Source organism: Rhagoletis pomonella, unplaced genomic scaffold (assembly GCF_013731165.1).
Source record: "Rhagoletis pomonella isolate Grant_MI unplaced genomic scaffold, Rhpom_1.0 Rhpom_scaffold_00006, whole genome shotgun sequence".
Taxonomy (NCBI): Eukaryota; Metazoa; Arthropoda; class Insecta; order Diptera; family Tephritidae; genus Rhagoletis; species Rhagoletis pomonella.
The window spans coordinates 30,967,536-30,983,388 of NW_023458560.1; the positions used below are offsets into that span (position 1 = coordinate 30,967,536).

The window sequence follows — 15,853 nt, forward strand, 5'->3', positions numbered from 1 at the left end:
TACATAGTGAAGACCAGTAAATTAGGGATTTAAAATCATACCATGGTAATTCTTGTTTAATTATCTATAAAAATCATACTTTAAAAACATGGGGAATTTTCAAGAACAATTTTTAAAATGTTTTTTTTTTTCAAGATCAGATGTTTTGTTTTGAGAAATTCAAGAACTTTTTGTTATTTGTTTTCGAAAACCTATAATGAGATATACTTAGCAAGGTGTTAAAAATTTAAAAGTACATGATTAGTCAGAACGAGGAAAAATTCGAAATTTAACAAATTATATCTGCGAAGAAAAAAAATCCTCGAATACGTGTTAGCTTATTTCATGTATGTTAAGAACCCATAAAAAAAATTTCAAGCGAATCTCTGGTATAATATTATTTTTTTACGAAATCCGTCTGACTTAAAAAAGAGTGCCTCATTTTTTTTTAACACTAACGTCGATAACGATGTTTTACTGGCGATTAGTGTTTACAGGATATGGTGAAAAAGTGTATGAAATTTAGCAGGCAATTAAGCACTAAAGTCCCCTCTCGACGAACACAAAACAACATTTTATTCGTAAGTCGAACATTACTATTAGAAAAATATATTAAAATTAATGAAGAACGTAATATTTATTATAAAAAAATCGTCGAAAATACTTCGTATGTAAGAAAATGCATAACTCGTCAGCAAAAAAAAAATACCTAAAGTCAGCGACAAGTCCTAGCTATTTCAAACTTGCACTTGCTAAAATCGAATAGGATACAAAATTGTATATTCAAATTTTTTCTAAGAGATTTAATTTAAAAAATTTAAATTCTTTCAAAAGTTTGTTGAATGCTATAACTTTAACTTTTATTTATTTTTTACCACGCCATTAAGATATGAACATTCACTAGAATTTTCTTCCCACGTATCTAATGAAATTTTTCTTCTTTATTTCAGGAGATTTCGAGCAGAGTACACGTAAAATGGGCTCACTGCAATAAAAACTAATAAAGCAGTAATTGCAAATGAAAAGTTGTTTAACCGAATAAATTATCAGCAGAAGCTCAAACTAACTGCTACTTTACACGTTGTGAAGAAAATGTTAATAAAGTCAATAAATAAATGTGTAACTATGTACATCGTCAGCAAATGCAAACCAAAAATATGCAGGTACATAAATACATAAATTTAAACCATTAAGATAAGAGATTTGTCGTGAGTATCTAGATACTTAAACCCCGTGAAAATAAAAGAAGATAAATCCCAGTGCCAGCAAACCGAACATGACTCCTTCACCCCAGTGTATTCAATTTGTTTGCCACTTTTCCCGCATATGTCGCACGCAATCAATATTCCGCCAGTAAGCACAAATGTCCGGCCAATACCTCCGGACCTCAATTCAAACGTGACACATGGCTATGTACTATTATGCTAGTAAAATATCGGCAATCGCTTGTGGTACACGTTGCAGACAAACAGTTTTACAAAAATCGCGCGGACAACGTGATCGTGACAAATCTGGACGGTCGGCGGACGATGACAATAATGTTGGCGGCCGCAGTGGTGTTGGTGACAATGGTGCGGATAGGGATGATGATATTGGTGTTGGTGTTGGTGGGGACATCGGCATCGATGGCGATACTGGTATGGCCATATATACGACGTCCGCTGAAAATGCGTTGGCCGAGGCAATGGCAGCGGCGGCGGCGGCGGGGACGACGACGACAAATGGCGACGGAGTGCGATATCGGCGCAGACACAGCGAACAGTTGGATGCGTACGATTTGGAATTGGGGTTTCAGAAACTCGAGGTAAGTTTGAGAGAAAAAAGTAGTAACTTAAAAAAAATAGTGTTTTGCTTTAAAAGCTGGACTTTTGTAACGTTATAGCGTTTGCAATTTCGTGTTAAACCCTTTTTTGTTTTTTGTTATAACAACGTAAAATTTTTCGATACATTTTTTCGCAAAAAATTTGCTATAGGTCTCTTTGAAGATCTTTGTAAAATTGGCAGTTAGAGAGTTAAAATGTTCTGCAAAAATACTTAAGGCGAATTCATATTGTAGTCGATTGGTTACCTCTGCTTCAACCTCGTCCAGAAAGACTTTGCACTTACACGTGTCCTGGTTCTTTGCCAACGTTCGATGATCTCACACAATACCCATTTCTCAAATAGTTGTCCAAACGTTGTCAACGGGACTCCAACAATCTCTTTGCTGGATGACACCGCACACAATTTTCTGCAACATTACTGGGGCTTGGCCTTTGTAGTTGCTCAAATATGGCTGAAACTGAAAAGTGGTCAGGCATTGCCCAAATAGCCTTGAACGTAGCTCGAGACCAAGTTAACCCGAGGACCTGATTTCCGCAAAAATTAATAGTCAATCAACTATTTCTTTAAGGACAGATATTTTGCATACCAAATTTGTTTATTAAATATATTTATTGCCTCCCTTCAACTACTGTCCGCGCTATTCGCTTATCTCTAGATGGTATGTTTATTTATTTATTTACTTAGTACGATCTAATAAATGCCAGCCTAGCCACGCGGTGATCCCTGATATCACCGAGAGTGTCCAAACCGTGATTTAGTCAAGCACCCGGTCTGACTTCAACACTTGCCCTACCAGCTTAGCTACGATGTCGAAAGGCAAGTATGAGATTAACAAATATAGTGGGATTTGTTGTAAGCGCGCCATTGATTCCAATAGGGGCGACCTATTGCAACCGCTCCAGAAGTCTTCTCTAATGTACTCTTCTATAGAGCGAGCGTTTTTCTTCACAAAAGATCATGCACTTCACTAAGTTTTCACAAGTCCCAGCAGGGCAATTCTGGCTTAGGCTAATCGCATAGTGGAACGGCGAGCAAAGCGACGAGCATTCATCATTCAAACTATCTTTCCTACTGTGTTTAAATTTTTTTACAAAAGACTCAACTAGCTAAGGCTAAGCGTATAGTGGAGCGGCGAGCAAAGAGCATCAAGCAAAGCGTTTCACAATGACTTCCTTCATTAGAAAAAATGGGTAAGACAAAATCTTTAAAATAAGCAACAAAGAGGTGGTCACGTTTGAGAAACCTCTTTCCTTTTTTTTTGCTACCGACTACTACGGGGGTTGAGACCCTGAAGACAACCTCTTCGCAGCCTAAGTTTATGACCTTTTTAGCATTGGTGAGAAGGCTGAGGGACTTTGCATTATGCAGTATCAATGGAGGCTGATAGAGCCTCGATCTTCTTGATCCTGATAACCCACTTGTCCTGTGACAAAGGATGCTTACTCGACCAGAGGAATTCCAGTTAAGCCATAGAGGCTTGCTCATTTGTTTTAAACGTCTTAACAGGTTTGATTGATTGTGCTGAGATTTTGAATAAGAATTCCGCTCAACATTCCCGTCAGAAACTTACGACATACCTGACATGTTTTTTGTGTATAGATTTAAATTTACTTATGCTCTTAATGCACCGATTAGGCGTATTCTGAGAGAGTTAAATGAATTCAAAGACATTGATCTCTCACTACCAGGAGTGATATTAAAAAATTTAGTCTTAACATATATTTTTAACTAATAGATACTAGTTTTATTGCATAGTCGGTAAGAATATTGTGTTGTATTCCTGGACTGTTTGAATAAATGAAATGAAATGAAAATAAGTATTTTTATAGTGCACTACTTTAAGCCCACCTATAAAGCACCAAGTATAAATATACAAAAAAATCTGTTAATCTGTGGTAATCTATGGTAATAATATAGTTGTTTGTAAAATGGGTGTAATACCTATTTTATAAATTGCCTTTTTTTATTGAAAAAATTTTGAAATTTTTATATTAATTAGAGTTATAAAAAAAGTTCCAACGAGTACAGCAATTTCTCTTCAATAGTTCGAAAATCCAACAAATTGCAAAAGGAAAAATATCACGAACTCGTCCCTCCCTTTTCCCCCTTCATTAAATCGTTAATTGGGACGACTCGAGAATATAGGAGGACAACAATTTTTAATCCATATGTATTTAACAGATTTCAATGAAATTTGGTATCCAGGGGTTTTCGTTGCCAAAGATTTCGAAATTGATATCAAATTTTCAAAATTCAAAATAGCGGATACAATATGGCGGAAGATATCTTACAAAATGTATGAAGCTTGGTATCCAGAGGTTTTCGTTGTCACTGGTTTCGAAATTGATATAAAATTTTCAAAATGACGGATCCAATAGGGCGGACCTCTTTTTTTTAATTATACTAGTTTGTTATGAAACTTGGTATTCAGAGATCCTCGTTATATTTGTTTACGAAATTGAAATTATATTTTCAAAATTCAAAATAAGTTCAAATGGTGCTCATGGTAATGCATTGCGTTAAAAGTAAAACGCATATTGTTCGGAACACCATATTTGATCCGCCATTTTGAAATTTTGAAAATACATATAATATCAATTTCGAAATCAGTGACGACGAAAGGCTCTGGATACCAAGCTTCATAACAATCTATACATTTTTTAATAAATCTTCCGCCATATTGGATCCGCAATTTTTAATTTTGGAAATTTAATTTAATATTCGAATTCAGTGACGACGAACGTCCCTAATTACCAAATTTCATTGAAATCTGTCAAATACATATGGAGTAAATACCAAGCTTCATAAAAATTTATACAGTTTTGAAGAAATCGTCCGCCATATTGGATCCGCCATTTTCATTTTTTAAAATTGAATATCAATTTCGAAATCAGTGACGACGAAAAGCTCTGGATACCAAGCTTCATAACAATCTATACATTTTTTAATAAATCGTCCGCCATATTGGATACGCCAGTGTGATTTTGGAAATTTAATTTAATATTCGAAATCAGTGATGATGAAAATCCCTAAATACCAAATTTCATTGAAATCTGTCAAATACATATAGAGTAAACATTTTTGTCGTCTCATACTGTCGATTCGTCCCTATGTGCACTGTAGGGAAAATCTCAAGTTTTGAACGACAACTTAATTTTGGGTCGTAGATTATGGTTCTGTGCACCGTTTTTCCAGATCAGATAATTTTCACAAGATATTTAAAAAAAAAGTAGAATTTTTTTTGTATTTTGTTTTCATTTTGATTAAGGTTTAGTTCAGTCAACACGTCAACAAAAGCGAATATATTTTGTTTTTGTATTTTCCTTTTCAGCTGATGGTCACTTTGCCACCTATAAGCATTAAAAAATTCCTGAACAAAAATTAGTTGCGTTGGCTAACATATTAGGTTACGTTACGCAAATTAAGTCTAGACTAACTGAACCTTTAAAGCTTGTTTTTTTGCCAAAAAATTAAGCTACTAACGTTAAAAATTGATGCATCTTTTAAATGGTCAAAATAATTTTGAATGAAATAGTAGTTGGAAATAATCGGCCCTATTGTGGTTGTCGGCGTCGACGTTGATATAATGTTTTCATCAAATAATATCCCTCGTAAGTCCAACTACAGCTATACTGTGGTCAGCGTAACCGGATTTGGACTGATGAGGGTTGTTTTATTGGCGAAAAAATTAAATCGAAGTCGACGCCGCCAACTATAATAGGACCGAATATTACTCATACGCCATGTCACACCTAACCCTACTTATACATACTCGTACATATGTAGATAGCGTAGGAGTAACATGGAACAAAGAACCGTTGCACCTCGGAGGACCAGCAGATCCGTCTTTTCTCTGCCAACAACTGCAGCGCCAACCAATCTCAGATTTTTGTTGCAAAAAAGCCAGTTTTTCTTTACTAAGTACCAAGTATTCAGGTGGAAAAGGCAATTAATTTCGTCGAAAGCCAATTGGTTATAAAAGCAGTGGAATCGGAAGTAGTAAATTCAAGCCATATACAGGAATGTCGCACCCTGTTGTATCGCAAGGTCAGCTCAACTTCAGCCTTTTCTAGATTAAAGGACATAGCATCTGGAAGGTGACGAGGAAGCGGATGAGATGGCCTGCTATGGCCCTAAGATGCCAATAAAAAAGGTAGAAACCTAAACTACGATTAGGAGATCACATCAGGAAATATTTAAGTAACTTTTGCAACGAATAAGATAGTTATGAAATCTTAAAGTCATAGCGAAAAATGGAAAGCCTTCTAAAATACTTGAGGTTACGCTTATTTACCGGTGTTTGTTTATACTTCAAAATTTTACAAAATTAAAAAAATTATTACAAAGCAATTTGTACCTTTTAATATATTATTTGTAGCCAAGTTCACTGGACGGCAAGCTCGATCAGGCACCACAAAATATGTAAATATAATTATTTTTCCAACATTTGCTGCTGTCACATATGTATATACATACATATATGTAAGTATGTACATATCTCGAAAAAACCAAGCGCAAACATTCTAACAACTCAATTAAAAAGCTGCCTACAAATATTGACCCTAAAAGCTCAGAGAACTGTTTCATGCATACTTTCAGGCGCTTATGCACATTCGTATGAAATCGAGTTTTGGTAATATGTATGTATGCATACTATAAAATTCCCTTGCAATTTTCATTAGTAAATGCACGAATGTGTAAAAATATGTATTTAATTTTTTTGTATGTACTCTGTTAATATTTGCTAAAGTTGTTAATGGAAGCTTGGTAGAGCCCGCCTGGCTGTAATCATCTACCGAATGGAGTTATAAACTTTAAATGTACATAAATAAATATAAATGTATTTATGTATGTTTATGTATACCGTACGCCACAAAGTTGCCTCTTTGCCAGTTGTGTAAATACCAGCAAAACTTTCGACTACATTCCAACATATTCAGTTTGCACCACGATGTACAGTTATACATAGTACAGATGTGTGCATGCATTTGCGAAAGTCCAACAATATAAACAAAAAGTAAATTTAAAATATATTTATTTACAAATTTCAAAAGTTACTTAAGTACCTGCTCTCGAACTTATTCTGCATGCACTTTATACTCAATATTATAAATATTTTTATAGAAATAAAGTCTGTGTATACAACAAACGTATTTGTATGCTCTTGAAATTTTATAAGTACACACATCGCTCACTTTCTGGAATGACTTGATAATACAAACGAACAAAATGATTTTGTTAAATATGCCGAAAAATATGGCGAGTCTTCTCTTATGCTGTGATGAAAAAAATTTAATTTCTGCATCCTAAGCAGAGCTTTTGTCTTTTCTGCAACTTTACACTTTGAATCTCTGCTTGGTAGCCAGAAAACATAGTATATATATATACATCGAATTTCATCTTTATTTCCACAACGTCAACTCTTCAAATTTCTTCTTTCTGACTATATTTGCCATCACTGTGTGTGGCACTCCATTTGTCTTAAGGATGCAAGTAAAAAAATACATGTTTTTCGATCTGATGCATCGAAACAAAAAATCTGTGCCAAGTTATGGAACTGTTATTCCAAACTCAATTTTAAAAATTTTGTAAAAAACTATTTTTTGTTGATTTTTTATTTACAATTTTTAGGGGCTTTTACGTTGGTAGCATGAAGCCTTTGCCTGAGAAGACTCCTACTAAAATTTTCCGGAGAATAATTTTCTAGAATATATCAATCCTCCAGCGACCTTCCAAATTTGCTTTTTGTGGGATTTCTTGAAGTAAGGGTCAAAATTACCCTTTTAGGCGGGAGCTAATGGCTTAAAATGTTCTACGAAAATATTTCCCATGAAATTTTATTATATATGTCTTAACCTGTAATTTCGCTCAGGCATTTATTTTAACAATTTTTTCGACTTTTTTGAAAACTACTTAGGCCAAGTCATGAAAACTTTAGTAGGCCATAAAATAATAATACGAGCTAACTTTTGCAAATCCATCGAGTGTTTTACTACTGGATGGGTCTACTTTCAGAAAATGTTAACAAAGTCCAGGCTGGTTTCGGCTGTCGCACAATGTAATTTGAGTTTAACTTTTTAAACAGGTGGCCACTCTCTTCAAGCACCTCAAAAATAGTATTTTAAGCACAACACTTCTTTAAATAAATTCGACTTTTCAAACAGGTGGCAGCCCTCCTAAATGTAACAAAAAAATAAGGTTTATTCAAAACCATTTCGATTGATACTCATATTGAGGTAATTTATTGAACTTACTAAATAATTTGATTTTGATTTTCTTACATATGACACAAAACTAAAATCATATTACACATCTACAGGGCAAGCCCTTTCATGTGGCACCTACCTTCTTTTTCATGAAAATAAAACGAACGATACAGATTCTATGACTTAGTGTTAAATATTTAACGCAAACATCTGCGGAAGCGATTATTTGAATTTGATTTTCCTACCAGTGGTAACCCTTTTCAAAAAACTAAAACTATGTTCCAGACCCAAAGGACAAGCCTTTAATTTGACACTTCATATTTTGAAATTGAGCGAACGATAAAGATTTTATGACCTGGTGTTAAATATTTAACGCAAACATCTCCGAACTCGATTAAGAAGTTTCACTTCAAACAAATTTCGGAAAATTCGAAAAGATTCGTATTAAATCGAATTTGCACCACCAAATTTCGAATCGATTAATCGAATGGTTGGGCAATGTTCGAAATTCGGAAAAAATCGAATTTCATCCCCCCACTACCCTCCCCTACATCCCTACTACTGCGGCCTCACAATTTTCTGGTATTCAAACGATGTAAGTAAGCCCAGTTCTCGGATTGGATGAGTGCTAAGAGCTGATGAAAAACCCACATCAGACCTCAATTGAAAGGCACAGTTAACTTGACCATGCTGGCAAAAAGGAACCTTATAGACTGTGGATCGACCACTGTGCCTTGGAAACATCAGTATAATGAATGTTCCTATCTTTTCCAGGTTTAGATTGTTCATTCTCCCAGTTGATTTTAATTTCGGAGAGAGATTTTCAAGTTGCGTGTAAAGTTATATCTTGAAATATATAGTTTCACGAAGCTAATTCGCTTATATATGTGCGCACGATTCATAGCTATCTACGATCCTTTCCAAGGCTAGGTAGTATAATAATAGAAAATATATAGGGGTCAGTATGAGGCGTCGAGAATGCTACATCAAGTCTTCATAGAAGACTTATTTCATAAGTGTGCGTTTTGGCAAAGGCTCTATGGATTCTGAACTCGCTGCAAGGTCCATGATCCATGTGCATAATTATATCTAGGACGGTGATGGGCACCGCCTTGCCCGCGGGCAAAGCGCTTTTAAGCTTTCTATAGCTTCGTATAGCACTTTTAATCTCTTTAAAGTATTCGATGAAGGAATTTGGCGCCTTTTCCGTTCACCTGTTCTTTGGCTCAATTGAAGTAATTAAGAGAATTTGCCCTCATTGTAGCTAGGTTGTCATTCCACCACGGAATGCGTCCGTTGTTGAGCTTATTGTCTTCTAGACAGGATTCATATTAGAAGTCAAAACGATGTCAATTGCGTTAACTAATCTTAACTGAAGTTTTAAATGTTAAAATGTTTATATTCAATACCCTCTACATATCTGCACTTTTCACAAAAGATGATATTCTGATATAAAAATCCACCTAATGATGACCTTGTATAACGATTTATGTAAGAATTTACTATCAAAATGCAAAGTCATAATTACCATCAGTGATGACAGGTAAGTTTCAGATGAGTTCTAAAATCACAAAGTACTTTTTGTGAAAATTGCATATAGAGGGTATTGAATATAAGTTCTCGATATGTATGTTTCTATATAGGAATAGTGACATTTTAAGCTTATATTAGAAGAGTGTAATCTGCCATTTTTTCCGACACGGTCTGTGACTTTTGCTCATTGCCAAACACAACCCGTCAACATAGAGTCATAACTTATTAAACTGATGGCAGCAGACACATGGAAAAACAAATTTCAGTTCTTTATTTAGACAACCTGAGCACTTCACAATTTTCAAGTGTGAGTTGTACAAACATACTTACATAGTATGTTCCTGAGCAACCATGTGTTTTTTTGAAAATTTATTTTCCTTTCTTTACACAAATGGCACTTAACTCAACAAACGATTGACTATTTTCTCTTGCAAAAGTCGAATGAGTTCATATGTGCATATGTACTATGTAAATTGTCTGATTAATATTTATCTTTGCTAAAGTAATTTTGCGTCTTTTGATGAAATTTAATCGGCTTTATTACTTTTCTTGGAAATGAAGAAATTTTTATTGTACTTATTATATTTTGTCTGTGTACTAAGCATTTGTGGTTCGAAAATTTAATTTTTTGTACTATATATTATGCAGAAAAGTGGTTATTATGAAAAAAAATACCATACAATTGACTAGCTAAATATTTTTATTTTGTTCATGTTTAAAATATATATTTACCTTCAGAATACCATGTTTACGGTTGTAGAGAAATTTGTGAGAATTTAATAAAAATTCTGAACTCCATTTATACAATAATCAGTAAGGAAGTGCTTGAATGGCTATAAAAACGACTACGTCAATGCTTTTGATGCATCTCTTTAACCCATATGCGGCCATTGGTCGATTTTTCGACCAACATCTTTGAAAGTCCATATCTCTGGAGTAGAGTTTTAGTTATTAGCAGTTTTTGCAAAAATTAAATTTTGCTTTTCTTTAACGTAGAGTAAAATTTTAAATGCAGATTTTAATAAAAGGATGAAAAAAGTTAATTTTTTATGTGTTTCTTGTTTCATTAAAAACAAGAAAAATAAGAAAATAAGTGCGCCTGGGTCACACTGGAAAAGTGAAACTTAGGTTACGTACATATGCAGTTTGTCTCATAACCAATATTTATACATAGGTACTTATACATTTTATACATTTGCTTAAGGTTATATTTTTTCTATCCAGAACCCTACCTTTGCCCTTTTCGTTCTTATTACATTTATGTTATTCCGTTGTCCTTTATCTTTTTTTATACTCTATTGTTCTTATAAAAGTTAAGTGTTTAAATTTACCTTGGTCTTCATCTTTGTTTTTATCTTTTATATCTTTGCTTTTATTCTTTTCTTCATAATTTTAGCCTCGAGGCTAGCAGGGACCAGCATTGCAATTTTCTCAGATGGCCAGGCAGCGATCAAAGCACTTGGCTTTCTAAGCATCACCTCTAGCATTATAGTACAGAGAGAAAGTAGTGGCTTTAGTTTATTGGCATGTCGTTATACTATTCTAGGTGCCGGGGCACAGCAGAATTCATGGCAATGTGATGGCCGACGAGCTAGCAAGGAACGAGTCAGCTCTGGATGTCTCATAGGCAGAGGAGGTTCTTGTGCTCCTGAGCTATACCAAGAGCCGCATCTCTCAGCGCTAGCAAAAAGGTGGGGAATAGTAGGTGGAAAGACCTACATAAAGGCCTGTAGGGTCTGCAGGAGTATGTGGCCAAGTGAAACAGAGTGTATGTATTAAGGTAGTCCTTAAAATTTCAACATATAAATTTTGTATGGGGTACCCTTTTATTTGTTCTACGTACAATATAAAGACGTCCACGAAAATTTCAAAGCTTTACACAAATTTTTTGGGGTCGCTGCCAGATTTGCCATTTCTTCTTTTTAATTTCTTTAAGTTGCAAAAATTCGACCAAATTATTATTGAAACTTATTTAAATAAATTAATAAACTCGATGAGTTATAGGTAGTACAAAACAACATTTTGTCGAGTTTTTGCGATAAGAAAAAAAATTTGTTCATCAAATCCTAAAATTTCTTTAAATTTAGAAATTTTCGTGGAGGTTTTTATTTTGTGCAAGAGCAAAATGAAACGTTGGCCCATGTTTTTTTTTACATTTTTTAAACCACCAATAAAATATTGTAACACGTTTAATTTCTCTAGCATATAAGTGGAAAAACGTCGAAGCAAACCCGCGGTTAAAAGCTAGTACACATCGTATAAAATTTACTGTATAAGAAAATTTACAAAATTTTGTAAATGTTTTTTTTTTACACTTTTAAAGGCATTTATTTGAATTTGTTTCAAATTCAAAATTTTCTGCTTTCATGATAAGTGTTCATTTATCTCCATTCCAAAAGCAAAAAAAAAAGCAAATTAAAATAGCCCCAACAACAAAACAACCCCCATATTGCATTAATCAAAGCGTGTTGCGGTACTTTGCGCTGACATTTTAGCGCTCATTAATTCATTAAATGCAACATAATTAAAAGGGCAGTAATAAATTTAATTTAAATTCTTCGCCACAGTGCACTTTCCTAAATATGTACATATACACACATCCACTCATACATTTGCATGAATTTATGCTTAAATGTCAACCGAAATTAATTGCACGCTAGTAGCATATATTTAAGCGCAATTGCCTGAATTTCCACAATGCGCCTCGTTGGTTATTTTCAACTCCGTACTATAGCGGCGGCTTGCTGTTACATTTTGTTTTGTTTAATGTATGGTAATTTATTTAAAATGCGTAATACTATTATACAGTTACATAATCAAATGAGGCGCATATGTGATGGCAACGAAAAAACCAACAAAATGAGGCTTTACGCGCACAAACACACACTGACTGCCGCACATAGAGAAGGGCAGGCCAGCTGCGGAAAAGATAAGTGGGTGTATGGATGTATGTGGCTACAATTTTACTGAAAGTGAGTCAATTTTTATGTTGGCGCAATGCTCAAAATAGACGCTGCCCTGACGGCAGCAATAATTTTTTTTCTAATCAACTAATTTAAAGACTACATTGAAATAAATGCAGCAAGTTAAGGTTTCCAATTTTCATACTCATTTCACACAAAGAAACAATTCGTAGCTTAGAAGTATAAAGAAGCGTCTGTGAAGTGCAAAACGAAAGCGTATTCAAAAGAAACATACAGACTTTAAAGTGCTTTAAATCAAATGTATTTTAAAGTAGTTGAAATCAAATGCAGACTTGGACTATTGACTGCTTCCTAGGACATCGCCATGTTAAATAAATCAGTACGTTGTAGTTTCAAATTAGTTTCAAATTAATATAATTTCCTGCTGGGTGTTTACTTATACATATACCTACATACCTAGATGCACGTGTCTGTGTGACCAAGTTGAGATGAATTTACGTAGCCACTTCCGACGTAGTAAAGAAGGAAAAATCAGGCAAAAAAAATGCTACAGTAAAAAGTTTAATGCGTTTACACATTTGTTGTAGTTACTCGGTGTTACTGAGTTAATGGTGCTTTTATATATTTGTTATTCTTGTTGCTGTAACACGTATAATATTGTCGACGAAATGCAATAAAACACTTAAATGACTTTTTAATGGCTAAAATGTAATTATTGACATGCACTTAATTATGTTTAATTGAAATTGTGGCTTTTGCACCACTTGCTGTGTAACAAACAACAAAAAAAAACCAACGCACTCGTACAATGATAAGGCTATTATGCATACGAGTAGAAATAAGAGTGAACTTTTTTGTTGTTTAATTTTCTGCAACAATGGCTAACGCTGCTAATGTGACAATGTTTGTTAATGTCCTTGACAAAAAGGCGCTTCTTGATGATTTAAACGAAGTTGAATGAGATTTTTGAATGCATTGAGATATTTACTGCCGATGCTATATTTATGTGAACAATAAGGTATTATCAGTGATGTGTTGCGCAAAATTTATAAAAACTAAAGCATATCAAGCCTTTGGGGAGTAACAATCATGGCCTCCTCAGTGAGTGTTTGCATTAGCAGGGAATGTTAATTTAAAGACCGGGAACTGCAAATTTATGTAGTTGATTTTTTGACATATTTTAACGGTTAATTTTGAAAAAAAAAACACTAACATTTTTTTTTCATAGTTCGGAATATATTTTTATGTATACTTATTCGCTAGAATGTTCCGTATATTAAGCTGACCAAACGTCTTCCTTTCAGGAGGATTGTCCTCCTCAAAAATTTTGTCCTTCTCTATCCTCCCTTTGAGCAAAAATGTCCCCCTTGTCCTCCTTTTCAAGTTGTATAGCAGTGATGAAGTTTTCAAAAAATTTCGTTCAGAATATTATTATTTCGTTATCGTACACAATCATTGTATTTAAAAGGCATTGTTCAACTTTAATTTAAATGATGTAATAAGCTTTTGATTCAACTAATCGCCTGGGAAAGTTGAAACGTTTGAACGCCTTTTAGCCTTAATCAATAATATTTTACCCTTTACAACACTGACATACTAGCTAACTACGCGTCTCCACAGGCGAAAATTATTGCCTACCATATGTCATTTTGTTTGCCAGATATGTATAAATTTTATCAGTTGATAAAAGATTTTGTAAAATGGCTTAAAATAAGTATGTTCGCTGCATTGGAGAGCGATCTGCTTAAAAGATTTTAGAAAATGCGTTATTTCACATACAAGTACGTAATCAAAAGTAACACAGGCCTATGTTTTTCCCCTTGGAAGTGTATTTCAGGATTACGATTACACTTATCTTTGGCCTTAAATTTTTAAGACTAGTATTATTATTATCATAATGGTAACATTGGCGGCCGCTGTGGCGTAGTGATAAGCAGTGCGCGCTTCCACTCCGCAGCACCAGGGTTCAAGCCCTGGTCAAAGCAACATCGCAAAAAAATTTTGTAAAACGGGTTTTTTCTTAACAGCGGTCGCCCCTCGGCAGGCAATGGCAAAATCCCGAGTGTATTTCTGCCATGAAAAACAGCTTTACATAAAAAATGAAATGACAAAAAACATACAAACGATCCAAATGTTATATATATAATTCACATCAATTTTGCATTAGTTAATTAAATTATACCTTTCAAACAGATGGCAGCCCTCTTGTAAAGTATTTTCAAGCTAAACTCTTGTTAAGACTCCTTTGTTTAACATTGCGATACATATTTTAATCAAGTGATAAATTGAGTTGAGTTTGATTTTTTAAACATGTGGCAACTTCACTAAATATAGTTCAGAAATGAAAGTTTTTGAAACCCCTAGATACCCAAATTTTAATAATTCATTTAACTTATTAAATATTTTCCATCACCTCAAAAATAGCCTCAGCGTTGAAAATAAAGATTTCTTAACACACTTTTGTTTGAAATTCCATATAATTTGTGTATAAGTAGTATAGTAGATGTTTTTAAATTCGTTTAGGCCTTTAATGCGTAATCTACCGGCCTTTGCATTTCGAAAGAATTGTTACTTTTTTACCACTGAAATATATGTTTTTAATTCTTTGGGACCTTTGTGGGATAAATTTGTAAGATGTAAGTAATTTAGGAATTTTTTCCAACGTTCGTGGGTAATTTAGCAAAGAATGCCTGGCATCACTGGTTATAATACCATTTCATGTTTACGAAAGGTAAAAAAATGTAAAAAGCTCATTCCCATGTTCGGTAAAAAAAAACAAAAACCGAATCGCATTGTAATAATATTTTAGATTCGAAGGTGTACGGCGAACTTTATTTTGCTGGTGCGGTCTAATGTACACCCTCTTACTTTGACATGACTGCAAACTGTACTCCAAACACGATTTGGGTTAAATCAATAAAGCTGTTAAATCGGCATGACCGCTGCTGACGCATTGCTGATACAATGAGAAAGCTAATTTCTATGCTAAGGCCAGTTAAAAATATGTTACTACATTAGAAGTGCACACTGACATGCAATTACACATACTACATATGTATCTATGTTTGTAAATAAATACTCGTACATAGCAACTTAACAAATATCAGCACTGATATCTGTTGAATAAGTAACTTGGTACACAGGAAAGTTGTTCCCATTGAAATCATAAAATAATTGCAGTAACCTTTATAAAACAATGTTAAGGTACACGAAAACTGAAATCTGCTTGAAGCCTGCTGTACTTGCTGTTTTTTTTTGGTCGAATGTTATCTACCAAAAAAAAATATATTTTCTTTTAACGTTCGCCCATCGGCAGATAATAGCAAACGTCAGGTAATGCTTCAGATAAGGAGAACCATCCTAATAAAAAACAGTTTGTATAAAAAA

General features: G+C 34.0%; 1 protein-coding gene across 1 annotated transcript in view; it reads left to right on the forward strand.

Moving 5' to 3' along the window:
* The first annotated feature begins 1,384 nt into the window (after positions 1–1,384).
* LOC118741864 (ras-GEF domain-containing family member 1C-like) overlaps positions 1,385–15,853 on the forward strand; it is a 170,846-nt gene continuing 156,377 nt past the window's right edge. Inside the window, exon 1 of the mRNA XM_036473839.1 lies at positions 1,385–1,783. Coding sequence (XP_036329732.1) covers positions 1,385–1,783 — 399 coding nt within the window. The remainder of the gene's footprint in view (positions 1,784–15,853) is intronic.